Source organism: Protopterus annectens, chromosome 9.part0, assembly GCF_019279795.1.
Source record: "Protopterus annectens isolate FY-2018-M chromosome 9.part0, PAN1.0, whole genome shotgun sequence".
Lineage (NCBI taxonomy): Eukaryota > Metazoa > Chordata > Ceratodontiformes > Protopteridae > Protopterus > Protopterus annectens.
In genome coordinates, this window is record NC_056743.1 from 1400073323 (window position 1) to 1400100004 (window position 26682).

Below are 26682 nucleotides of genomic sequence, written 5' to 3' on the forward strand. Positions count from 1 at the left end.
ACATATGCTCTTTCATACACCTTCCTGATTGTATTAAATTATATTCCTTGTACAATACAGTACAGTTTTAGAATGTGTTTTAAATTTATTGTTTTGAACATTTTTCCAGTAAACAATGAAACAAAATGCATGCACCAATAATGACAAAACTGCTCAATTCAGAACATTTCCATCATACAAGTCTACTTAAACTTCTACAGTCCGTCAGTATCAGTACATATGCACAATCTCTGAAGAAGTAAAAGTCATCTAAATAATTCCACATTAAAAAGATCTGTAACTAATGAAGAGGTTGCTGCTAGCAAACAACTTTATATTTCATTGTTTCATCTGCAAATAAAGTGCCTGTTGCCCTTGAGGAATAAATTGCCTATCTTACACTAAAACAATGATAAGCTAGTAATATTGCAATAGAGAATGGATGGCAAACTGATAACAGGTTTGTAGTTACTAGGTATCTTCACCAAAAAAGGAGTGCAGCATCCACCCCCTTTGCAACACAGTACAGAATCAGCAATGCATCTATGTACTGTGGGAGTAGAACCCACAGCCTTCTGCATCAAAAGCAAGAATTCTACCTGTTGTGCTATTAACAATGCAAGTTAACTCAGCATATGCAGCACTAAATGTTTGCTCACCTACAGCTCTCAGCTCCTTGTAAAATCTACTCACTCAGCTATATCTCTGAACTTTGCAGCACAAGAAATCTGGAAAAAGTCAAAATTTATTGTGGGGGGGGGGGGGCAAAAGCCAGAGACACATTTTAAACATTGCTTGTATAATATTGGAAAGTTGCTAGAATAAAATGCTGTGTTACCACCATACATGTCACTGCCAAGTCTTGAACCCAGGACCCTGTGCCAAACAGTCAGAGCAACATACCACTATGCCAAATCAGCTGTTTTGTGAAAGAGTGGAAGATAATAACTTAAATGGCTATCATTTTGTGAATTCAGTTCTCGCTATAGCTGTCAACCTCTTAGCACAAAACACCTCAACAAAGCCAGTAATGGTGGAATACAGCCCTCAAACATATTCAGTGAATTCAGTTCTTACCATAGCTCTCAACCTTAGCACAAAAAATGTGGACGAAGCCAATAATGGGGGAATACAGTCCCAAAAATAGGGAAAAATTTCAAATATCCATCTTATAAACTTAGAAAATTGCTAAAATAAAAGCTTTTGTGTTACCATGTACTTTCTGAAGGATATGAAGTCTGAAATTCAAATGTTTGTCATTTTTATTTAACATTTGTTAACCAGGAAAGTCTGACTTGGAACAAAAGCCAATTTTCAGCAGAGGCCCAGGGAGAAACACTCCAGACACATGTCTTTGTAAGATGGGAGGACACCAGAGCACCCAGAGGAAACCCACACAAACACAGGGAGGGCATGTGGAATCCACCTCAGCCAAGAATCAAACCAGAGCACCTGTACCTGTCAGGCAGCAATGCTACAACTGTACCAATGCACTACTAACTTTGTAAGGGCACAAACATACAGAAACCACAGCTGTTATGAGGAACAGAACAAGTATGAGGGAAAAATCTGCAAAATTTTTACAAATGGTAGTGGGTAGAGAATTCAGGCTCTTGCCACCTGGGCCCAAGGTATAGGGTTCAAGCCTGTTCTCTACCCACCACCATGTAACACTTGGGGCATTACACGCACACACATGTCCCTGCCCCAACACACAATTAAATTTACGTTAGAAGAGCTTCAGCACTGTAATCCAGTGCCCCATGCTGCCCATGTTTAGTTGGCCATGCAGTGAAAGATCAGTTTAAAGGCTATCTACCTTACCTGTAATGTCAAAGCTGAGGCCAGTCTTACTTTCTGTTGGCCTAGCCTTCCTGATTACTCTTTTGTCTTTTTTCTCCTGTTGTTCTTAAGAGGTTACATTTGCATGAATAGTATGTCACTCCTGTGGACATTTCTGGAAATAAAGCATGTTTACAGATATCTTTTATACTAGAATTTAGTTTGCCTTTTAATGCTGCCTTGATTTTTGCATAACAGAATGTACCACAACAACCTCTGGTTCATAGGTAGTTACTAGGCATGTGGTCAAGAAGATGTCTAATCATGTTCACAATTGCCCATAAATAATGTCTCGTCTAGTGATGTGTTCAGAGTCACACAGTAGGCAAACTGAGGCTGAGGAACCAAGTCCTGTGCACCAGGAAACAGTTCACAGACTTAATCTATTGTTCTGGCTGCCAGACTCTAGGGAAACCCATAAGCCCGAGTTTTCTTTGCTTTTTTTTTTCAGGAACAGCACTGGGTTATGTGAATTGCTCAAAGTTATAAAGTAGACAAATAGAGGCTGAAGCAATCAAAACGATCTTGTACAGCATATTAATTTATAGCATAATCCATCTGTGCAAAACTAGAATATGTTCTTGATTAGCAATGTTGTAGCACATCAGATTAGTAGCATAATTTTTGTAGTAATTTATTAGTACATTTTTGTTACAAAAGGTCTTGCTGATATTGGTGCAGCTTTATACTGAGTAGTCTTTAGAAACAGCAGAAATTAGGAAGATCAAAAATGTCCATTTACATTATATGATAACATATTAATAGGCACAGTCTCAGCTCATTAACTGTTGAACTCTGAACCAATAGTATCAGTAAAAATTTAATTTCAGGAGATTAAATTTTCCTCTAATGGAAATTACTAAAGTCATTTATTAGACAAAGAAGTGTAGATACAGCATTCCTTAGGTTATGTGAATATTTCTGTATTGTGACTAAACTTTAGCACATTCATGTATTAAAAAAATATGTAGTCCCTTTAATTTGTAACTTTTTGGCATGATTTGAGAGCTCTAATTTTTTTCATTTAACTCTTAGTTGTGTTTGTTAAAGTGCCGACTGCAGAAGGAAAGCATAAGTGCTGTAGCTTAGTCTCAACAGCTAGAAAAGAACAGAAATAAACATCAGAATGCAAAATGGCTCAATTATATAAATAAACAAAGTACTTAACCAGGTGTCTGCAAGGCCTGTGTTTAATCCCAAGTATGTAGGCTTAGCAGCATGGGACATTATCTTAAATTAAGAGCAAAGGCAGGTGTACGTACAGATGCTGTTCAAAACACCACCTGTGACAACTCTTATGAATACTTATAAAATCCTCACCCAGCCAAGTTCTTAATCGATGAAGGCATCAAACTGGTGGTATCTAGATACAGATAAAGAAGTGTCTGTAAAAGAACTCTAAAGAAGTTTGAGTAATATAAGCAAATAAGCAGAGGTGAAAGCTAAGATGGACAATTTCTTCAATGCCTATTGTCCAGAAGTAACCTTCCTTATAGATATAATGCAAATTGCATCTCTCTCACACACACACACACACACACACACACACACACACACACACACACACACACACACACACACACACACACACACATTTCATTTCAGTTTGTTCCCTACCTGTAAATGAGGGAGCAGGCTTCCATCTAGGTCCATTCCCTACATCTACAGTCCCACGAAGCTAAGTATCTTCCTGGGGAAGGTTTCCCCGTGAGAGCAGGCTCCATTGTCTTCCTAGAGAAGGTTTCCCTGCGACAGCAGGCTCCAGCCTGCGGACGTTGCAGTCCAGACGTCTTCTGTTCTGAGCGGTCAGCACCACATAGACTTCTGGGTTGCAGGGCAGAAATGGCCTTTCCTCCTATCCGGATTGCTGACAAAGCAGTCTGGAGTTCCCAATCTGTGCAATCATGCATGCATGGAGTTTCGGGACTGTTTTTTTGCGATCTTTTTATTTTGTTTTTTTTTTCTTTCCACAGCTGGGGGGGCGGGGGCTGCAGTCCTGCAGTCCTATAGCATGAGCTGCTCCTGAGTACAAGGACATTTTTCCTTCCATTTTCAACTAGTGAGCTTGGCATAACTGTGAACACATATAGTTTATGTATACACCCTACTTTCTGCTTTTTTTGTCACCAGCTTAACGTTTGGGACCTATCATTTATTTTTTGAGCATTTGGAATGGGCAGTGAACATTGCATTGGTGTGGCGAGCATATATACTTTTGAATTACATTGAACGATTAAGGGATCAGTTACATCATGTGTTTTCATATAATTTTGGTATACTATGGTTGTATGAACTGGTTTTGTATTAATAGTTACTTTTTTCATATTACATCTGTTGATGGAAATTCAGCTTTATATGGGCATTTTGGACTAAATAGGTGACCTCTTATTTTTTTCAAGTGGACATTTTATACTTGCGTATTTTGGAATAACACATATCTATTTAGTGCAACCAGTTTTGATGACATTTGTGTGCATCCTTCCTATGGGGAATATATTGTTAAGTGTATAGTCAGCAATTTAAGCTAACATTTGTTTAATGTATATCATTGCAATAATTATATGCCATTAGAGATTACTAGGTTTGACCTACAGGCATTTCAATTTTCATGCTTGCCAGGGACGTTTTTTTGTGATTGTCTACATTTATCTAAACATCAGACTATACCATTTAGATTATTTATTTTTTGATTATTATCTATTTGGACCACAAATTATAGTTTTTGAACACATATTCCCCATTATTTTTTAGGAAGTATCTGATACTTTTTTATATATATTTAGTTTTACAGGCCTTTTTTTACATATTATGGTTCTCACAACTATTTTGCGAGGACTTTCAGCTGACAAACATGATGTGCATGTTTTTGGTCTGACTGAGTAGTGGCTCCCTTGTTCAAGATCCCTCAGACTGTTGTTTTGAGTTATTTGGTAAACTGACTAAGAGTATGACTACTCTTCGCACCAACGTTTGGTATTTGAAATTATTCAAAGTCTACCAGGCTAAAAATATAACCCCCAAAGGTTTGAGAATACATATACAGCCACTTGTTGGTGTTATTGATGACAGACTTGTTAAGGAATGGGCTAGAGCCCAACAAGAAGCCTTAATGGGCTTTGTTAATATTTTGGCTTCCTATTACGAATGCATGATTGATAGTAACATTAAAGCAGTTCAAGCTATTTGTAAACAAATCAAACCATATGAAGGGCAAATAATTATAAAACCTGTCTCCACAGGTTAACTAATGATTTGTTACCACTTCAGAAAATTTTGAAGACCAAAAAAAATCCATAAGTTTAACTGTGATTTAGGGGATTATGAGAAAGGCAAACCATTTTGCCCCCAGAAAAATGTCAAATTTTCTGCATCAGATAGTCCCCCAACCAAGCCCAGGGGAAAAAGACCCCAGTCCATCCTCAAGAAATCTAAACAGGGGCCTAGCAGTACTTCAGGAGAGGAAACTTCCACCACTGATACAGAACTTGGTCTTACTCAGGGGTCCCCTAATCCTAAGAAACATCAAGGTGAGGAATACCCTTTAGGGTCACCGCACATCGGGGGGGAAGAAAACATAGAAAACATAGACAGTGTGGAAGCATTGCTACAAGCACTAACCCCTCGATGAATGTTTTTTATAATGTACACAACATTTCATCTGTTGTATTAATGGAGGCTGAACAACAATTACTTAATTAAGGATTGAATTATGTCACCCTTTATTTTGTTACGGAGGACAGAATGGTTTAAGATGTACTTAGTTTTTGTAGAACTCCTAATTTGAAATTGTTTTTTGGCTCCCAGGATGACTCTGAAAGCTCTGATGAATTCAGATTTCATCATTCCAATTTTGTACCCCCTATGAATAAACATGTTTCGATATTCCAATACACTGTGCTCAAACAATTACATTTCCAGACTGACCAGTTCAGAATGCTTAGTAATAATTTAACAGCAGTGGAACAACAAACACTCAATAAACTTAAAAAGAACACCAATTTAGTTACTGTGCTGGCTGACAAGGGTGGTGCAGTGGTGGTGATGGATACCAGTTATTATTTGTCTGAGGCATACAGACAACTACAAAATGCCAAATATTACATGCAGATGCCATTAGATTCTACTTTGGCTTTCAAAAAAGAAATAGACACCTTTCTTGAACAGGCAGTAGATGAAGGCATCATTAGTGCATCTGTTTAGAAACATCTCATGGTTGCTGACCCCCACCAACATTTGTATCTATTGCCTAAAATTCATAAGAATTTGGAGTGACCACCTGGCAGACCCATTGTCTCAGGCATTGGCTTCCTCATGGATCCTATACCTCCTTTTTTGACCAAGCATTTATAGCCTTTATTAAAGCTCATCCATTCTAGAATTCAGGTTACCACTGAGTTCTTAAAAATAATATCTGATTCACAGCTTGAGGATGATTGGCTGTTATGTACTTTGGATGTCTCCGAACTATACACAAATATACCACACTGGCAGGTTTGGAAGCATTGAATTATTGGTTGGTTAAAGCAGGTTTGTACTCCCCAGGATTTAACACCCTGGTTATATGTTTGGCTGAACATGTTCTAACGAAAAATGTTTTATTCTTTCAAGGCCAATGTTTTTGGCAGGTGTGGGTATGGCTATGGGAGCATCCTGCGCTCCCATATATGCCGATTTGTTTATGGGGTTCCTTGAGGATCAATTGATCTATGATAGATCTCACAACATCTTCCTGGATGAAATAGATATCTGGAGAAGATAGCTTGATGATTGCTGGATGATTTGGCAGTCAGATCATGTATATTTATCAGAGTTTATCCAATACCTCAATGATAACAAATGGGGCATTGAATTTGTGGTCAACACTCATAGACAACAGATTCATTTTTTGGATTTCACAGTCACCAGAAACACTGATAATACATTAAGCTCACAAGTGTTTCGCAAACACCCACAATACAACAATTTATTACTAGCTACTAACCTTCATCCACAGCACATCTTACAGAAATATACCAAAGTCACAATTTTTATGCATCAAGCATATTTGTTCATGGAGGATAGTTATGAAATTCACAAAAGGGACCTCATAGACAGATTCCAAGCAAGGGGGTATCAACATAAACATATTATATCCGCCAGCACATAGGGTACTAACCAAGATAGAAGAAGCCTCCTGGACTATCGGGACAAATCACAAACTAAGAGTAATGTCATCAGGTTTATTACTACCTATGGCAGAAATGTTAATATCATTAGGGGTATCATTCACAATAATTGGAACATTCTCCTTGCCAATGAGAACCTGTATAAAGCGTTGACACCCAGGTGTTCTTTCTCCTACTTTAGGGGTTGTACGTTAGGGTCTTACTTTAGTCACTTCAAATGGGGGGGGCTCCACAGGATATTCAGAACATCATCTTACTCTAGTGGGTAATAAACTGACTGGATCCTTCCCCTGTGGTCACTGCTCCTTTTGTCAGTATATGCTGAAATCCAAACAATTTTCCAGCAGAAATGCTAGCAAAGTTTATAATATCCAATTTTTTGCCATTTGCACTACTGATTGGCTGGTGTATTTAGCTACTTGCTCGTGTTCCTCCTTTTACGTAGGACAAACATCTAGGCCATTACATATATGTATGTCCAAACATTTTAGAGACATTCGAAATAAGCAAATACCTAGTGCTGTATATAAACACACTTTGACCCATTCTACAGCCAGATTCAACTTTATGGTTATTTATAAAATCCAGGGGGATAGGTCCAACAAATTAGGGTGGCATGCCCTAAACAAAAAATAAATCATCCAGATAATTAGGCTGGGGGTTTGCTTAACCCTGGCTTTAATGATCACTTATAATTCATTGTTGGATCTCTAGCTTTATGTTGGTGCTGTTGCTTTAAATTCATTAATTGCTTTATTAACTTAGGATAAATTATGTTAATATGGTTTGGTTTTTCATCACTGAAGAAGGCAGTTTGCTGAAACCGGTCTGTTTGTGTGGTGTTTTTCGGTATAGCCATCATTAAATTAAGAATAGCCTGGACACTTATTAATGCCCTTTTAGATTGCCAATGTACCAAAACACTTGTTCCCATAATAAGTGTCCAGGTTAATATAAATGAAGATATATGAAGTACTTTGTGAAAAATAACTGATGTAGAAAAGGTTCTATTAACTTGTAAGCAGAATAAAAATAAATATTTCTTGATCTGAGAGATGAAAAGTCAGTCTGAAATCCATGTGGCTACTTACAAAGTGACGAGGAAAAAATATGATAAGAATGCAAAGTGAATTTGATTTGTTACTAATTTCACTAAAAGGGGACATTACAGAAACACAAAATGAAATTCTGGATATGTTTTTGGCATTATAGAGTAAAAAGTGTTAAAAGTATATCTGATTTTGTTTGTTGCTTGACAAACTTCAGTCAATAATAACAGGAGAAGCAGGGTTTCAAAGAGACTTTACTTGTATAAGGGAAGAAATCTTCAGTAGACAAAAGATTACATAAAGCATGTTAACAAAGTAACTATCAGCAAGTGCTGTTTCCGAGCATGGTGAAAAATTAAGCCAAGTGGTGCTCAAAAATACAAGCCAACTCACAGTAAAAATGAGAACTGATAAACAAAGCATGTTTATTAATTTTTGAAAAGGTTAGAAAGTGCTGATAGGCAGCTTTAAACAGGTGGAAAGTAAACAAAGTAATGCAGAAAAGCATGTCAGTAGAGTCCATCAGAGCTTAAAAAATACATCTTGGCATGAAGAAAAATTGTATTTCAAATGGAGTTTGAATTAGAATAGGTAAGACACCTTTACTCCACAAGTAGTACTATACGGACAACATACAGACTCACCATATAAAAGCATTCAGGTAAGAGTCTGTGCATGTACCTAGTGCAAAACCAACAAATACAAGTGTTTCTTAGATACACTAATGTGTCTTAAACCAGGAGGCATATATGCAAAATGGTGCCTTGCAGTGAAGTGAAAAGAAGACTGGGGGAAATGTGAGTTTGGAAAAGACTGTGACTTCGAAAAGAGGAATGAGTTGTTGTTAACAAAGAAAAGGCAAGTGTTTTATTTAGTTCCAGGTACAAAGTCTAAAAAAAGCAGGGTACTCTGAGTTGGAGGTTTTTGGGGTGAAAAAAGAGTCCTCATCAGAAGTGAATGAATTGTAGGAGTGGGACATGAGTCCGTGCAAAGGTAAAGAGATGCATGGTGTGGAAAGGGACTGCACAGCTGAAGTAAATGAGTTATATGAGGGGCACACAACTCAGTATAAAAGTTAAGTAGTAATATATGAGAAATAGAGACAACAAAAGTGCAACGGAAAATGTGTAGCAAGGTTTAAAATGTTAAAGTATACCACAGCTCAAAATAAAAATAAACAATAGTTAAAGCAAATGAAAAGAAGTAACAGTACAGAAAGTATACAAAAATGTACCTCTTTAAAAGGGCAAGTTTGCAAAAACTGAGATGGACCCCTCTCAGTTTGGATTCATTAAGGCCAGGTTATACTTACTAAGCCTCGTGGACTTCTTTGAGAAAGTCACCAAAGCAATGGAGGAAGGTAAAATGGTACACACCATATACCTCAACCTTGCCAAGGCTTTTGACTCAATTCTTCACTCCGGCATAGCAGAAAAGCTAAATAAACTGGGAATAAACCACTATGTCATCCATTGGATTGCCAAATGGCTCATTGATAGGATAGAGAAGATGAAAATAGGGAGGCTACTTCCACAAAGAGACTAGTTACCAGTGAAATCTCCCAAGGTTTAGTGCTGGGACCTCTCCTGTTTGCATCTACTTCTTTGAAGTAAAAGCCAATACCAAAGGGCTCTGTCTGACTAAGTTTGCTGATGACTGAAAGCTAGGAGCAGTTATTGAATCCCCAAATGATTTAGCCATCCTGAAGGAAGGTTTGTCTTAAACAAATAACTGGTACTAGAGTCATGGACTGAAACTAAGTGCAAGAAATCATATCAGCTGGAAAGTTGTCTTCCCCTGGGTTCTACCACATTGACACTATGCCCTTGAGAACTGACCCAGTTGTTTGAGATTTGGGAACTTAAGTGGATAGTGACCTAACTTTTGACCAACATGTGTGCAAAGAAAGTTCTTCTTTATTGTGCAGCTTATAAACAAATGGATTGTGACTTTATCTAGAGATGTCACTGTCCCCCTTTTTTCAGCCCTCATTAGGCTAATCATTGAGTATAATGCTCTCCTTGGCAAGTACCTGCCCCGATATGTGCAACAACTGGAATGTCCGCAGATATCATACTAAAAGGATACAAAGCCTAAGCTATATGTCCTACATGAACCATCTCAAAGCCCTGTCACTAAACTCAGTATTCTATAGACTGCTACGAGGTGACGTGTGTCTAGCAATAGAAGCCATCCTCTGTTACTAATTATGACTCCGATATCACAAATTCAATACTGCAGTTAAGTTACAATTAAACAAAAACAGTTTGTGTGGACTATCTTTGAAATGTAGTAGACTTGAATGGCCCAAGGCAGTCCACATAACTGGTGTTACAGGTGTGATTAAAACTACAACACTTTAGTACTGTGTGTGTTAATATGTTAAAGCTTTTTACTTTGGAAATCTTAAAAAGAATGTGACTAGGACTTTGATAAGAGATCCCATCAAGAGCAGACATTGAAAGAAAACATGCAAGTGATATGGTAGAATTGGTAAGGATGTAAGTGAGAGAGTGTTGTCTGGTTTGACTGTGATTTAAAAATCCTGTATGTAAAGATTGTAACTTTTTTGACTGTCATTTAAAGCACATAAGTAGAACTACACTTCATGGCTGTTGCAGCAAAACCTGCTTCAAATATGGGAAGACAGTTAACCTTTTACATGAACAGGTTTTGGCCTAATCTTATCACGTCCCAATCTATACCCTAAGTAAGTGATCTCTGCCATACCCACCTGACACTTACTGGGTTTAATGGTTAACTTTGCCCTTTTAAACTGGTCTACAAATGACCGTAGCATAGTCTTTAATGCAGAGTTTAACCTCTCCACAAGGCCATTAGTCTGGGGATGGTAGGGGGTATTCTTTACATGTTTCACTCCACAATGCTTCCACAAACAAGTCAGCAGGTCTGACATGAAGTTGCCACATACCCTGCTGAAAATTTCTAGCAAAGCACTTGCCATCTTTTCTACATCAATATCATCTGCAAAAGGAATATTAGGAACTATTGCTAGAAGTGGCAGACGGTAGGCTCTAGCATCTACCAACTGCTGTATTACCTCCCCTTCCAAACCTCTCTTAGGAGTCCACTTTCCATATACTTTCCATACAGCAGACCTTCCTTTTCTGCCTCAATATCACCTGTGCAAGGAATATTAGTGACTATAGCTAGAAGTGGCAGATGATAGGCTGTAGGCACTACCAACTGCTTTTCTACCTCACCTTCCAGCCCTCCCTTTGGAGTCTATTTTCTATACAACAAACCTTCCTTCTCTGCCTTAATATCACCTACACAAGGAATATTAGGAAGTATAGCTAGAAGTGACAGATGGTAGGTTTTAGGCTCTAGCAACTGCCATGCTACCTTACCTTCCAGCCCTCCCTTAGGAGTCCACTTTTTATACAAGAAACCTTTCTTCTCTGCCTTAATGTCACCTGCACAAGGAACATTAGGGTCTATAGCTAGAAGTGTCAGACAGAAGGCTGCAGGCTGTACAAACTGCTGTACTACCTTACCTTTCAGCCCTCCCTTAGGAGTCCACTCTTTATACAGCAAACCTTCATTCTCTGCCCCAATATCACATGCACAAGGAATAATAGGGACTATAGCTCTAGGCTCTACCAACTGCTGTGCTACTTCGCCTTCTAGCCTACCTCCCTCCAGCAGTGCACCCTTTATACAACAGACCTTTGTTCCAGTATACAGACTCCCCTCCTCCTTGAGCCTCAGGTGTTTCCTTAGCCATCTCCCTCTACCTTTGTATCATAGGGTCCATAAGTTGAGCCTGTTTCAACTCTACATTTGTGACCCTCCCATCTCCCCTTCCAGAGGAAGCATAGTAACGTCCGAAAGCTGTACCTCACTGTCAATCTGAGTACTATCACTCACCTCCATCCTTGCAGTCACTGTGTCCAAGGGAACATCAGTACCTCCCAGCAGCTGTGGCTCACTTTCAGACTTACTGCTACATGATAGGTCCTTTTCTGAAACAGCCACCACACCAGTCCCAGCTGCAGGTATGAGATCTATCTGTGTCTCCCCTAGGCTATTGTACCTACATGCCTGTCTCCAAGCTTGACTGCATGTCACTGCTTGGACACAAGGCACTGCATCATCAAAGTCATTTCCTATCAAGAGATCTGCAGAAATATCCTCAAACACACCTACTTGCTTGCTTCCTCTTCCACCCTCCCTGTCAAGATGAACCCTAGCCAAAGGTATTTGGAATGGGGTCCCTCCCAAAGCTCTGACTGGAGTGGACTGAGAAGCAAGTACTGCTCTTCTCTAACCACTGCAGGCCTCACAATAGTTATATCAGAAGCTGTGTCTCCCTTAGCATTAGCCTGTTTGCCATCTATTAAGACAGGATATAAATTGTGGTGATAGATTGGCATCCCTGTTGTTTCCAAACAACTTGCCACTGCAATTTGTCATCCCACTTGCTGGCTCCCTCACCTTTTGTTTCCCATCTTGTCTTGATGGACATTTGACTGCTATGTGGCCCCCTCTAGTTGCATTTGAAACATCTAATCCCTAACTGTGTACTTGGACTAGTAGTTTCCCCTGTTACTGTTGTACTCTGTTGGAGTGGTTTAGACTGCCCCCGTGGGTTTCATCATGTTCATGTGCAGCATTGGGTATCTCTTTCTCATGCATTGGTGCTTTGCTTGCTAAGTAGAGATCCTCTTTTCTCCCCAACTCCTCCTCAGAGTTACACTCTCAGTTTGCTAATCAGATTCTCATGTCATCAGGCAAAATAATGAGGGCTTGTTCCCGCAACAAAAGGTTTGCCATTCCCTCAAAAGTGGTGACCTGACACCCACTCACTCATCTGTGAAAGTAAATACTTAAATCAGCAATATAATTATGTGCACTTTCATCTGCCTTGTGTCTGTGTTTACAAAATGTTTTTCTATAAGCTTCAGGTGTTTGTTTAAAACAATCTAGAAGACAGTTCTTAACTTTAACATAGTTCAAACAATCTGCATCAGACACTTTTGACATGGCCTGAACAGCTTTACCATGGAGTAAAGGGAGTCAGGAGCTGAACCCAGAACTCATGGTCAACATCATACTGTCTACATACCCTCTCAAATATATGGATAAAACTATCAAAGTCATCCTCGTCCCTGTATTGAGGAAAACGTTTACTGACCTTTACAACTTCTAGGATCTGATTATTCCCTTCTCCATTACCTCCATGACCCTCTCGAAGGGTAAGATGCTCCACTTCATGCCAGCACTCTCTCATTTTCCTCAGCTTCTAAATGTCACATTCTCTCTTCGGCCTCCAGTCATTGGACTTCCAGGTGCAGTCTGTCTTCAGTCTCCAGTCCTTTGGCTTCCAGTTCATACTGATGCTGCTTCTCTTCAGCCTTCAGTGCATATTGCTGTTGCTTCTCCTCAGCTCCCAGATGCTGCATTCTCTCCTCAGCCTCCAGTTCCAATTTCCTTAAATCTAGACGGATTCTCAGGTCCTCTGAAGAAAATGTGGATTGTTCTGTCTCAGCAAGTTGTACATCCCCAATACCAAACTGGATATTTTCTGAATGGCTGGTCTGAGCTGAAGCTACAACTAAGGCTGAAATCATTGCTTCCTTAGTCAGGTTGGCATGCACCAGTCCTCTGGCTCCACACTCCTTGGCCAACTAGCTCTTTGTCAGCTTACTAGAGTCTTATGCTTACATATTTCCCTCCTGTCCTTACTACCTAAAAATAAATAAAACTGTGGTGAACTGATATTCTGTATGCTGATTTTGTGGCAGTTGAGAGGGCACACCCTAATGACAACTACCCACAGGCTACTGAAGTCCAATTAAAAATCCCACCAATGCCACCAATTAATGTGATGTCCAGTTAATATCCCAGTGAACTGCACCAAATGATGTCACATCCCTTACTATCCTAGATCAATAACTAAGAAGCTTCAATCCTCACTACTGTCTCCAGTAGGAGACTGTCACTTAAACAGGGGCAATATTCCACAATTTTCCCCTAAAAGCACAACAAGAACATGCTCTATAGCCTGGGACTGGACTGTATTCATCTGTCCTCCCCATATATAATGCCTTATTACACAATTCAGAACAGTTTGTGCCAGTTTAAGACTTCTGATACACTTACACATCCAAACACTTCTGGGAAAGCCTGACACAGATTTCCAGAAGTATTCCCTCCCCAAAATAGTACAGTAATACTGCATCCAGTCAGAGTGTCTTCATGCCATTTTAAATGGGTGTCCAATTATGAAAATTAGATAGAAAAAGAAATAGTAGCAAATGACCTAAGCAGTCAGGCTTTTAGAGTAACCTGGGAAGATATCAAAGCAAGTATAAGCACTATCCAGTCACTAAAGAAAAACACTGATTGTTCAGCCACAATGAAAGTTAATAAAACGATTTAATATTGAGCAAATTGAATACAAATATAAAACAATAATTTCCAATAAACAAACAGAACTCAATCACCAGGAAAATTAAATCAGTATTGAAGGATAGAAATCCAATGTTTAGAAAAACTCTAACTGATCTAACTCATTAGTTATAATTTCCTGATTGACTAAACAACACTGGCTCTGATCTAAACTAAATTATTACAACAGAGCTAAGGCAGGCTTATAGTTCTTGGTGAGTCCTTTTGGGTATCCACTGCACAGTACATCTGTGACCAACTCACAGCTGGCTGTTAACTGACAACTTACTACTGTAACTGACAACTGACTTCAACTGTCTTCAGCAGGCTCTTTTGTAGACTAGCCTGTCACAACTGTTTCAGCTCTAATTTTCATTTCATATTTCTGAAAGTCAATCAACAGCTGTTTACTAAAGTTCCTTCTTGTATTTCACCTTCTGAAGGTAACACATATCAACTGTCAACATTCCAATGACATCATCTGCAGATCAGCTGAATCTGAGACAGTTTGCCTTTGGAATCTTTCTTCACAAACACGCACAGTTAGAAATGTAAAAGAACACTGTTCAAGTCTTTAAAATATTCTGTACAAACAGATTATATATCAACATGTAAGAACTTATTTACAATATCATAGCTAGTCATGCTGGCATATAATATACAGGTAAATCTGAAGTTATGTACAAAACCTCAGCCAGCCATGCTAGCACAAATAGTGTCTAATTTCTTCACAGTGGGATCCTCCTCTTCTTTCATAGTAGGCTGTGTCTGGGGCAGTACATCTTCTTTGAAATTTTCTTCCTTCATAAGCTGGTGGAAGTACTCCTATCTGCTTTTGATGTCCTGTCTGGACTAGTGAGCAAGTTGTTCCTGCCATCCCTTATAAAGGGTGTCTCACTGTCTTCTTTATCTTTCTGTCTTTGCCGTGCAACTGGATGGAATTTCTTTGTGCCATCTACTGAGTCACTTTCAAGAAGCTGATTGATTACCTCTGAAGCATTGCCCTTTGCTATTGCAAAGATTTTATTCGCTTTTTGTTAGCCAACCAGTATTACCTCTTAACCTGGTCTGTCTTTTCTATATCTCACTTTGTCTTGAAATCCTTTCTTTTGATGATTTCCTGGGCTTCAGCATTCCACAACCAGCTTTCCGTATGTACCTTATTTCCATACCTGGTTTGTTCTGTAGTCTTCACACATGCTGTTTTGTGGCACTGTCATTCTTCAACTCTACCTATTTCCCCTATTTCCTTTTCTTCTTGAGGTGCTAGAGCCTTAAGTAATTTCTTGAACTTTTGTACTTTCTCTCCAGTCAATTTCCAGGTCTTCAGCCTTATCTCTTTTGACCTTATAGCCTTTTATGACTACTGCTTGCAGCTGATTGTGCAACCAGTGGTTTATGCTGTGGGGCGACATTTTCACTGGGAGATGGCTTTTCAGTCACTGAATGTACCACAGGCAACTTTTCTTCCTAGGAGGAAGTCTACCTGAGTTAAATATTGGTCACAGTTGTATGTGATCTTGTGACCGTCTCTCTTACCTAACCATGTGTTGGTCATCATCAAGACATTTGTCAGAAAAAAGTCTAGAATGGCCTCTAGTTTATTTTAGTTGCCCCACCGATGTGGGCCAGGCAGTCCTCATATCCTGTTCTGTTGCCCTGTACTATTTAGCAGGTCCTGCAACTGCTGTCTGAATAACCTCTTTTCCTCACAATCATAAACCTGCTTTGGGGCATAGGCTGAGATTATGAATACTGCCCTATCAGGGCACTGGAGCCTGATTGCCTTGAGTCTGTCACTAATTCTGATGACATCCCACACTGTCTTAAGCTTTACCCTCACCATAATTCTCACACTATTTCTAGCCTGTCCTTCTCCTGAGTAGTAAGTGTAGAAGTAAAGCTGTGGAAGGAATGGAAAGCAGGTGTGGACTTTCTTGTAAATTATTCTGATGAAGTCAGTGAATATAATCTGATGAAAGCGCTAAATAAACCTGTGTTTTATCAACGTGGTGTTTTTTTGTGGAACTTCATTCTTGGACTGGTTTATACTGGTGGTGTAAACATACATACAACTTCCTCCCCACACTACAACAAACCAACAAAACGCACACAAACACAACAACAGAAATACACACACCTACAAGACATAAAAGCAGGAGGGCTGTGCCCCCCCCCCGCTACCTATATATACTAACTCCAAGGTCGCACTAAAAAGACAAAGACACTAAACCCACCACTACATACTCTATATTCCCCTTGCACAAACACACACCACATACATGCAAACACCACCACTCTCAACACTTACACACTCACACTCTTACCTACCTACCCTAACCTACATCTAAACCTTCCCAACACACTCAAATACACTCATATCTCTACCCAAAACCCTTAAAAACAGCATTTACCTGAATCTCCACATATATCCACACAATGGCAGGCAAACCATATCCCACAGCACACCACACCTTACAAACACAGCAAATCCCACATACCATGAATTCGACACTTCAAATTCAATCAAGTGCAGTTTCACTCAACTGCACTTTCGGCATTTTCATCTCAAGATACTGAAATTCAAGATTTCAGTATTTCGAGATAGTAAAGTGCTTTTATATATATATATATATATATATATATATATATATATATATATATATATATATATAGTACTGTGTATACACATACTTTATATATACAGTACTGTGTATGCACATACCTTATATATATATCATACTAAAAATATACATTACTGTGTATACGTAGTGCTTTGCAGTGTATATATGGAAGCTTGGGTGGTAGTATACTATGTATTGTCTTATGTACCTTGCAGTCTTTTCTTAATCAATTAATTTTGGAGAAATTTCAGTGTGCTGCATACAGTTTATTTGTAAAGTACAATTACTTTGAAAAGTTAGAAAAAACAAACTTCAAGGTGCCCAACTGAGGTGTGAGTGTGTGCATGTGTGTGCCTTCTGTGGAAGGTTGGGCGCCGGGCTGGCAACTCGACACTGTAAAACTCCACTGCTAATCATTAGCGGACAGGTGATCCGCTGTGGTGACCCCTAACTGGGAAAAGCCGAAAGAAGAAGAAGGTCCCAACTGCCATAGCTGCTTCGATATTTGGCTGTATTCATTACTTTGAAATGTTATTCACTTTGAGCTTCTCTTGCTCAGCTCATTTGTATTGTGAAGTTGTTTGAAATGCTTTTTAAAATGATGGTAAATGACCTTAGCAAAATGATAATTTCAAGAGTATTACAGTGCCCGAGAGACTTATTTTGCAAAGTTCAATTATTCGAACAAACTACGAGTTTGTCCAATAGCATAATTTCGAGAAGCCCAAAAGCATAATTTTAGAAGCACAAAGGCATTGGACAACGTTACAAATACTGGCATAAATTTCTAGCATATGTGCATGTGTGAATGTTCGCACTTATTTGCAAGACCCTTTACTGGTATGTATTAATATGACAGATGGATACTGAAAGCCCTTACCTCTTGTATTTGATCAGAATATTGTAGAGAACTGGAGAATATTTGAGAAAGAGTACGATATTTTTATACAAGCATCTTATGCAGATAGAGATGCACACACCAGGGCATTCATTTTGCTAAACCTAGCTGGGTCAGAGGCCATAAAAAGAGAGTGTTCATTTGTGTATGCACCAGCAGTATATGAAGGAGAAGGTGAAAAGCATCATATTGTTGTACAGGCTGAATCAAGGGAAAACCCTGAGTGTTTGAAGTGCAAGTTCAGAGAAATGTGTAACCTCAGACAAATGTTACACTAGAGAGGCATTTGTTTTACATGAGAGATCAGAAACCAGTGGAAACTTTTGCAGCTAATATAACTGACCTGAGAAGCAAAGCTAAAATGTGTTGGTTTGGTGACTTAAAAGATGAGGTGATAAAGGACAGGCTTGTGTATGGAATTAATAATGCTGCTGTGAGAAAAATTTTGCTTTGTGACAGTGATTTAATGTTAAGCAAAGCCATAGAGATTTGTCAAATCCATGAGGTGACAGAAAAACACACAAGTGTGCTTGTGAGTGACAAGAGCATGGTTTCAGCAGTCTGCAGAGCAAATGTAGATAACATGCAACACGTGGCAAACAGAAGTAGGCCTAAGCACATGGCAGCTACAGTTCCTACAGGATTTCCTGGTAGGAGTCGTAGCTTTCCAGCAAGTTCATAGAAAGGAGCATGCTCAGTACAGTACAAGCATGAATCAGCAAAACCCAAATCTAGCTTTATTGTTAACTGTCACAATTGTGGTCCAAATCATGAGTGTAAAAGAGAGAAGTGCTTAGCATTTGGTCAGCAATGTCACAAGTGTAAAAAATGGAACCATTTCCAAAAGTTTTGCAAATCAAGTAAACTTCACACAGTTGTAAAGAAAACACACAAAAAAGCAAGTTAATCAAATAGAGCCAAAGCAGTCAGCTTTCTATGTAGATGGTGTATCAGTGCTTGATGAAAGAGTTGATGCAGTGAATTTATAGTAAGAAGCAAAGTGTTTTGTACTGTTCAGATTAATGGAAAATCCACAGAGCTTAAAGTAGACACTGGTTCAAAGTGTAATGTTATATCAGCAGACATATTTGCTAAAGTGAAAACTAATGAACAACTCAGTGTGGCCAGTAGTGCAAAACTTGTTGCTTATGTGGTTGAAGAAATTCAAATTGAAGGCTTAGTGATGCGTTCATGTTATTTGGCCAAGAACTGTTACAACTTATTATTCTATGTAGTCCAAAGACCATCAGAGTCTTTATTGGGTCTCAGAGGTAGTTTGAGAATTAATCTGCTTTCTTTTGCCAAAGAATTTCATCATGTAAGTGCATTTCTGAGTTCTAATTTTTCTGAAACCATTTTCTCAGAGTATGGTGATGTTTTCTATTACAAGTTGGGCAAACTTCCAGTTGTGTAGTCCATGAAGTTAGACCCAGAGGTCACTCCAGTAGTCAGGCCAGCGAGAAGAGTACCGATAGCTATGCAGGATAAAGTTAACACTCAAGCTGGATAAAATGGTGCAGTAAGGTGTGATTTGTCTAGTCACAGAACCAACGGAATGGTTGTTGTTCATGGTAGCAGCTCACAAAAAAGGCTCAGATGAAATCAGAATATGTATTGACCCAAGAGTTTTGAACAAAGCATTGAAGAGATAGTATCATCCAATTTGCACAGTCGAAGAGGTCGCAGGCCTAATATCAAATGCTACTGTTTTTTCTGTTTTGGATGCAAAGAGTTCATTTTGGCAAGTGATTCTTGATCGCAAATCCTCATTACTAACCACTTTTGCTACTCCATTTGGCAGATACAGATTCTATGGATGCCATTTGGAATAAATTCTGCAAGTGAAGTCTTTCAGCATGCAATGGAGCAAATTTTTTCGGACTATCCTTGTGCCATAATAGTAGATGATTTATTGGTTGGAGGCAGTAATGAAGCAGAGCATGACAGAAACCTAAAGACATTCTAGACAGAGCACATGGAGTAAACTTAAAGCTCAATCCTCAGAAGTGCAAATTCAGACTTCTAGAAGTTACATATGTAGGTCATTTATTTACTAGTACTGGCTTGATACCAGATCCAACCAAGCAAGCAGCTATTCTTGAGATGTTAGCACCAGACAATGTACAAGCTCTACAGTATTTCCTAGGCATGGTCAACTGTATAGGCAAGTTCATACCAGACTCCAGTGAGTTGACAGCACCTTGAAGAGAGCTAATGCACAAAAATGTTGCATGGTCATGGTTAGAACAGCACCAGAAGGCATTTGAAGACCTTAAGCAGAAAATTGCCACCTCACTTACATTAAGATACTATGATGTGAACAAACCAGACACTGTTTCTTGTGATGCTTCAAAATTTGGTCTTGGTGCAGTTATACTTCAAGAGGGCAGACTAGTAGCCTATGCATCTAAAACATGTACCCAAACTGGCATGCAGTATGCTCAAATTGAGAAGGAGCTTTTGGCAGTAGTATTTGCATGTATGTTCCAAGTTTCATGATTATATTTATGGTCGAGCTATTCAGATTGAAACTGACCACCAACCTCTAGTTACTATTCTAAAGAAGCATATGTATTCCACTCCAGTGAGATTACAAAGAATGATGGTTAAATTGCAGGAGTACAACTTCAAAATGGTCTGTACAAAAAGCAAACTGTTCTATCTGGCTGAGACGTTATACATATCACCCAGAAATACAACGGAACAGCTTGGCAGAGAGCAGTTTGACTTTGATGTGATGGCAGTGCATAATATTTCTACCACTAGGCTTGATGAGTTAAGAGATCACACAAAGACTGATCCAATTTTGCAAAAGCTCAGTCACTACATAAATGTTAGGTGGCCATCAAAGCAATCTTGTGTACCACCTGAAGTGCAGACCTATTTTTCTTACAGAGATAAATTGTTGATGGAAGATGGAATTATTTTCCAAAGGTCCTAAAATTGTTGTTCTTGTTTCCTTACAAGAATATATCCAGATTTTGAAACAAAACAGATATGGTAGGAGCGATACACAGTAGATCCACCAAAAGTTCATTTAACGTCCCCAAAACTTCAATAGTCCAAATATGCAGTATAGCTATGAACAATAATGTGACAAAATGACTCGTTCAGTACAAGGACGATTTATTTAAAGAAAATAAACAAATGCAGGTTAGCGCTTTCACCATACGGCTTCTTCAGACCATTTGAAATTCAAAAGCTCATCCAATTTAAATCAAATCTATGGCGGGAAAACTTCCTCTCTTAAAGTGCCATCTCAGAAAAAAGACATATAAACACATATAAACAGTATCTCTAATACATTCATTCATAAATACATACTCTTATACTTGTTAAAATATGTAATATATATATATATATATATATATATATATATATATATATATATATATATATATATATATATACTTAAAACCTATCACCATAGCCTATCTATTTACATATCAGGATATACAGTGATATAAGATAAAATAAAATAAAATGACAAATAAAAATATTAGTGATATATAAAAATATTTGCTATATCTTGTCTAGAATAATAAATATGCATAACTAAACAAGAACTACAACTAATAACTTACTAAAAAGTATCCATTCAAGATGAGAGCATATAATACGTGTACGTTAATATAAAATGAAATAAAATATTGCTGTACATATATTAATGTGGTCTTAAGATATTCTCAGCCTCCTGGATTTAAGAAAAGGTTTGATCGGGACTCTACCATTAAGACCTGGATCTAAATCAGACCTCAGTCTCATGATCCATATACTTTCTCTGGTCTCGGTATATGTCCTGATGTCACCCCCTCTAGGTCCTGCATAAACTTTCTCGACTATCCTGAACCTAAAAGTATGATTTTCTCCATTCTCTGCCACATGCTTAGCTAAAGCATTAACTTTGGAGGCAATACTAATATTATACATGTGTTCACGCATCCTGTCCCTTAGATATATGACATTATTGAATGATTTTTTCAGTCCAATGGAATAAGTTTATGTTCAAGATGCCTAGTTTTTTGAGATCAGTGTCTTTCTACAGACATTTTGTAGATGACCTCTTTTTATTGTGGAAAGGGTCATTGGATGAACTGGAATCATTTGTTGAAGAAATGAACTCTTTAACTGGATATCTCAAATTTAGTTTTGAATATTCTATGGACAAGATACCATTTCTAGATGTTTATGTTGAAAAATTGGATAATGGCCTGATAAATACAGGGCTTTATAGAAAACCATGTCATAGAAATGTATTATTACACCGTCATTGTATGCACCCTGGATACATCTATAGAAATATTGTTAGGGGGCAGGCAATGAGGATGTCCAGGTACAATCCCACTGACGCAGGATTTAATAATGAGTTGGATGATCTATGCAAGAGATTTCTGGAACGTGGTTATAGTGTTAGTGACATAGATAATAGAATGGCGGATGCAGATACATTCAGACATGGGGTAGCGGCTCCGTACGTCTCTAATAACATAGAGAATATTAACAAATCCACACAGGGATTAGCCCCAAGAAGAGTTCAACATGATAGAGTAGTATGTCCCATCTTTTATACCAAAGATGTAGGTAAAATTAAGGATGCTATAAGAATTCATTGGGATATTTTGTCTGTAGATCCAGGAGCTAAGGAAATTGTGGGCTCAGCCCCGAAGTTTATTTATAAGAATAAAAGGAACCTAAAGAGGCTTTTATGTTACCCTCGTGGGACATTAGAAAGTGAGATAGAGTCGCCCTATGGCACATTGTCATGTGGCCATTGTAATTTTTGCCATCTGATTGATTCTAACCCCACCTTTATACATCCCAATAATAAGAGGTCCTATACGTTTAGAGTCAGAGGGGATTGTATGTCCACAAATATTGTTTATTTAGCTTGTTGTGACACCTGTAATATGTTTTATATAGGGAAAACTAACAGATGTCTAAGGGACAGGATGTGTGAACACTTGTATAATATTAGGATTGCCTCCAAAGTTAATGCTTTAGCTAAGCATGTGGCAGAGAATGGAGAAAATCATACTTTTAGGTTCAGGATAGTCGAGAAAGTTTATGCAGGACCTAGAGGGGGTGATATCAGGACATATACCGAGACCAGAGAAAGTATATGGATCATGAGACTGAGGTCTGATTTAGATCCAGGTCTTAATGGTAGAGTCCTGATCAAACCTTTTCTTAAATCCAGGAGGCTGAGAATATCTTAAGACCACATTAATATATGTACAGCAATATTTTATTTCATTTTATATTAATGTATACGTATAATATGCTCTCATCTTGAATGGATACTTTTTTAGTAAGTTATTAGTTGTAGTTCTTGTTTAGTTATGCATATTTATTATTCTAGACAAGATATATCAAATATTTTTATATATGACTAATATTTTTATTTGTCATTTTGTTTTATTTTATCTTATATCACTGTATATCCTGATATGTATATAGATAGGCTATGGTGATAGGTTTTTAGAATATATATATATATATATATATATATATATATATATATATATATATATATATATATATATATTACATTTTTTAACAAGTATAAGAGTATGTATATACTGTTTATATGTGTTTATATGTCTTTTTTCTGAGTTGGCACTTTAAGAGAGGAAGTTTTTCCCGCCATAGATTTGATTTAAATTGGATGAGCTTTTGAATTTCAAAAGGTCTGAAGAAGCTGTATGGTGAAAGCGCTAACCTGCATTTGTTTATTTTCTTTAAATAAGTCGTCTTTGTACTGAACGAGTCGGTTTGTCACAGTATTGTTCATAGCTATACTGTATATTTGGACTATTGAAGTTTCGGGGACGTTAAATGAACTTTTGGTGGATCTACTGTGTATCGCTCCTACCATATCTGTTTTGTTTCATATTGATGTGTGTGGCTTTTTTGGTTGGAGTGTTTACTCCGTGTGGGCATTCTATTGAAGAGATATCCAGATTTTGCATTGTGGTCACCCAGGTTCACTAAGAGAAGAGCGAGAGAATTAGTATTTTGGCCTTCATTACTGAAAGACATTGATAAAGTACTTTTTTCTTGTTCAGTAAGCAATAGTACTAGACTGCATTTACAAAGAGAACCACTTCAAGTTAAGTCCAGTTCCTGAACTACCTTGGTCAACAGTAGCCACTGATATCTTTGAGTGAAACAATCAAAACTACTTGGTTTTGGTAGACTCTTATTTGAATTGGTTTAAGATTGATCTACTACCTAACCTAACAGCTATTACTGTTATTACTAAGTTGAAGAGCCATTTCTCAGTCAATGGTGGTCCACAGAAAGTTCTTTCAGACAATGGTACTCAGTTTACTAGCCAGTTGTTTCAGAAATTTGCAAGTGAATGGGACTTTGTACATGTCACTAGCAGTCCTGAATATCCTCAGTTAATGGTCTAGCTGAACGTACAGTGCAGAGTGCAAAGCAATTACTTGAGAGGTCAAAGCATGACAATACCGATGTGTTCTTGAATTTGCTTAATCTCAGAAACATACCCCGTGACAATATTCTTGGCTCACCTGCTTAAAGACTTCTTTCCAGAAAAAAACAGAACTATGCTACCTATTAGTTCCAGTTTATCGGGGCCTAAAGTTAAGAAAAATAAAACCATCAAGGTTCAATTGTTTAAGAAGCATAATATCCAGAAGTCCAGTTACAACAGATTGAGCAGATTACTTCATCCATCGAGGGAAGGAGTGACAGTATGAATACAAACGTGAAAGTTTTCGACCAAATCAGTCAGATTATAGGCATTTCTGCCAATCCAAGAGTTTACCTTGTAGACTCCGAGGGTGTGGAGTATAGGAGGAATCGTAGACATCTTCTTCCTGTACCAGAATCACCATCATCATGACCACAACATTGTTTCTGTGATGTAGACTCTAAATCTAAGAGCGAGCCAAAAGTTGTTCCCATACCAGAGTGTGTTCAAACTTCTGATTCCATTCCTGAAAATGTTCCAAATACTTCAAAGGTCAAACATTTTGTAGAGACAGCTCCAGTTGGTAAATCCAATTCTCAGTTTATGTCACATGATATAGACGGATATATAAGCCCAGTATGAAATGCACAGCAACGTGGACTTAACTATGTATATATGTACCTAGTCTTGTATAATGCATGACAAAGGATTACCTGTGATGTCTGCATGCCAAATAGGCTCATAATGTTGCATGATCTATTTCTCAAACAGGGAGGATGTAGATCAGAGTGTATGTGCTGTGTGCAGTGTCTTTCAGAAGCATGTCAAACACTGTGCGTGCACGTATAAATTCCATGCACGTGCAATCCCTAGTGCCATTTTGAAAGAGCAGCAAGACAGAGAGCATGCATGATCGCAGTTGTTAGTTTGTATATAAGTTACTTAAGTTAGTCAGTAAACTTCTATAGTGATGTGTTTGTATAAAATAAAGCTGCTTGAACAGAACCCATAAAGACTCCTCTATTGTGTCGAAAGTAGGAGACCGACAGGTATGTCATTCTACAGCATACAGCCTTACATCATAATATACAAGGATTATGAATAGCACCATGAGAATGCCTAAAAATAATAATAATGTAATTTTCCATTTCACCGCTCTCAAGTTGAAGAAAGTATATTTTTCCTAGATTTTCTACTTCAGTTTCTGCCAGTTTTTTAATCCAATACTTTGTATTTTGAACCTGTTTTATTTTGCTTATTAATAGATTTTTCAAACAATAACAGAATTTCTGCAATGACAAAATTAGAGTTTAATGTTAATAAAATCTTTTTCTGGTATTCAGCCCATGTAAAATAGACCCAAATCCTAATAAAGCAGTGATTTTGCTTATTTCATAACAGCTGATAATTTCAAGGTAGGAAAATGGATGAAACAGTTAAAAATTAAACTACATATGAAATTGAACTATAGCAGATAACTGAGTGTAAGAGAGTGTTCTGCATATTAAAGTACATTTAGTAAAATCTCATTAATTCTGCCTTTTTTGGTTTTCTTTTGGTAGCTCCAGCTCCTCTCACCCTGGATCCAGTCACTGCTGATTCTGAGGTTGGACTATATAAGAGCTACACAGCTGCAATGTGTGTGAACACCAGTGGAACAATGTCCATGAGTCCAAAGAAGGGTCCTTTTCTCTGTGCCACTGGGTTTCAAGGATTTACAACAGGAATTCATTACTGGGAGGTGAATATTGACAGTGACATATGTTTGGTGGGAGTCATTTGTGACTGCACTGGGACATCAGAAAATAAATACTGGTTTGAGCCTGCTAAACAAAACACAAAACTTGGAGTGTATCTGGATTATGAAGGAGGACAGTTATCATTTTACAATGGCGATATGTCTCACATTCGCACTCAGAAATGCTGTTTTGTGGGAAAAGTGTTTCCTGTGTTTTGGCTACAGTCTTCCACTGCAATTGAGATTTGTCACTTAAACTTTTAAAGAAGGCAATAAATCTATTTTCAAACATCCGTCAGAGTTATCAGACTCATATCTACTTATCAATTCTGAGCAGTATAATAGTATATTTAAATAATGTCTTGACATAAAAGCTATAAAATAAATCTAAAAGCTATAAAATAAATCATGTTTTTCACCAAGTCATGATCCCTTTTTTCACAGTACCAGTGTTCTAGTATTATTCTGATAAGTGTTACTTTCCTATTTACTTTTAGTTCAAAGTGGCCTAATGGAGTCTGCTATGCTGATTTG

General features: G+C 37.9%; 1 protein-coding gene across 2 annotated transcripts in view; it reads left to right on the forward strand.

Moving 5' to 3' along the window:
- The window catches only part of LOC122812092 (E3 ubiquitin-protein ligase TRIM39-like), a 225689-nt gene extending 199248 nt beyond the window's left edge, over positions 1-26441 (forward strand). For both annotated transcript variants that reach the window (XM_044084366.1, XM_044084367.1), the window contains one exon: positions 25973-26441. In XM_044084366.1, coding sequence (XP_043940301.1) covers positions 25973-26412 — 440 coding nt within the window. In that variant the 3' untranslated portion in view covers positions 26413-26441. The remainder of the gene's footprint in view (positions 1-25972) is intronic.
- The last annotated feature ends 241 nt before the right edge of the window (positions 26442-26682 follow it).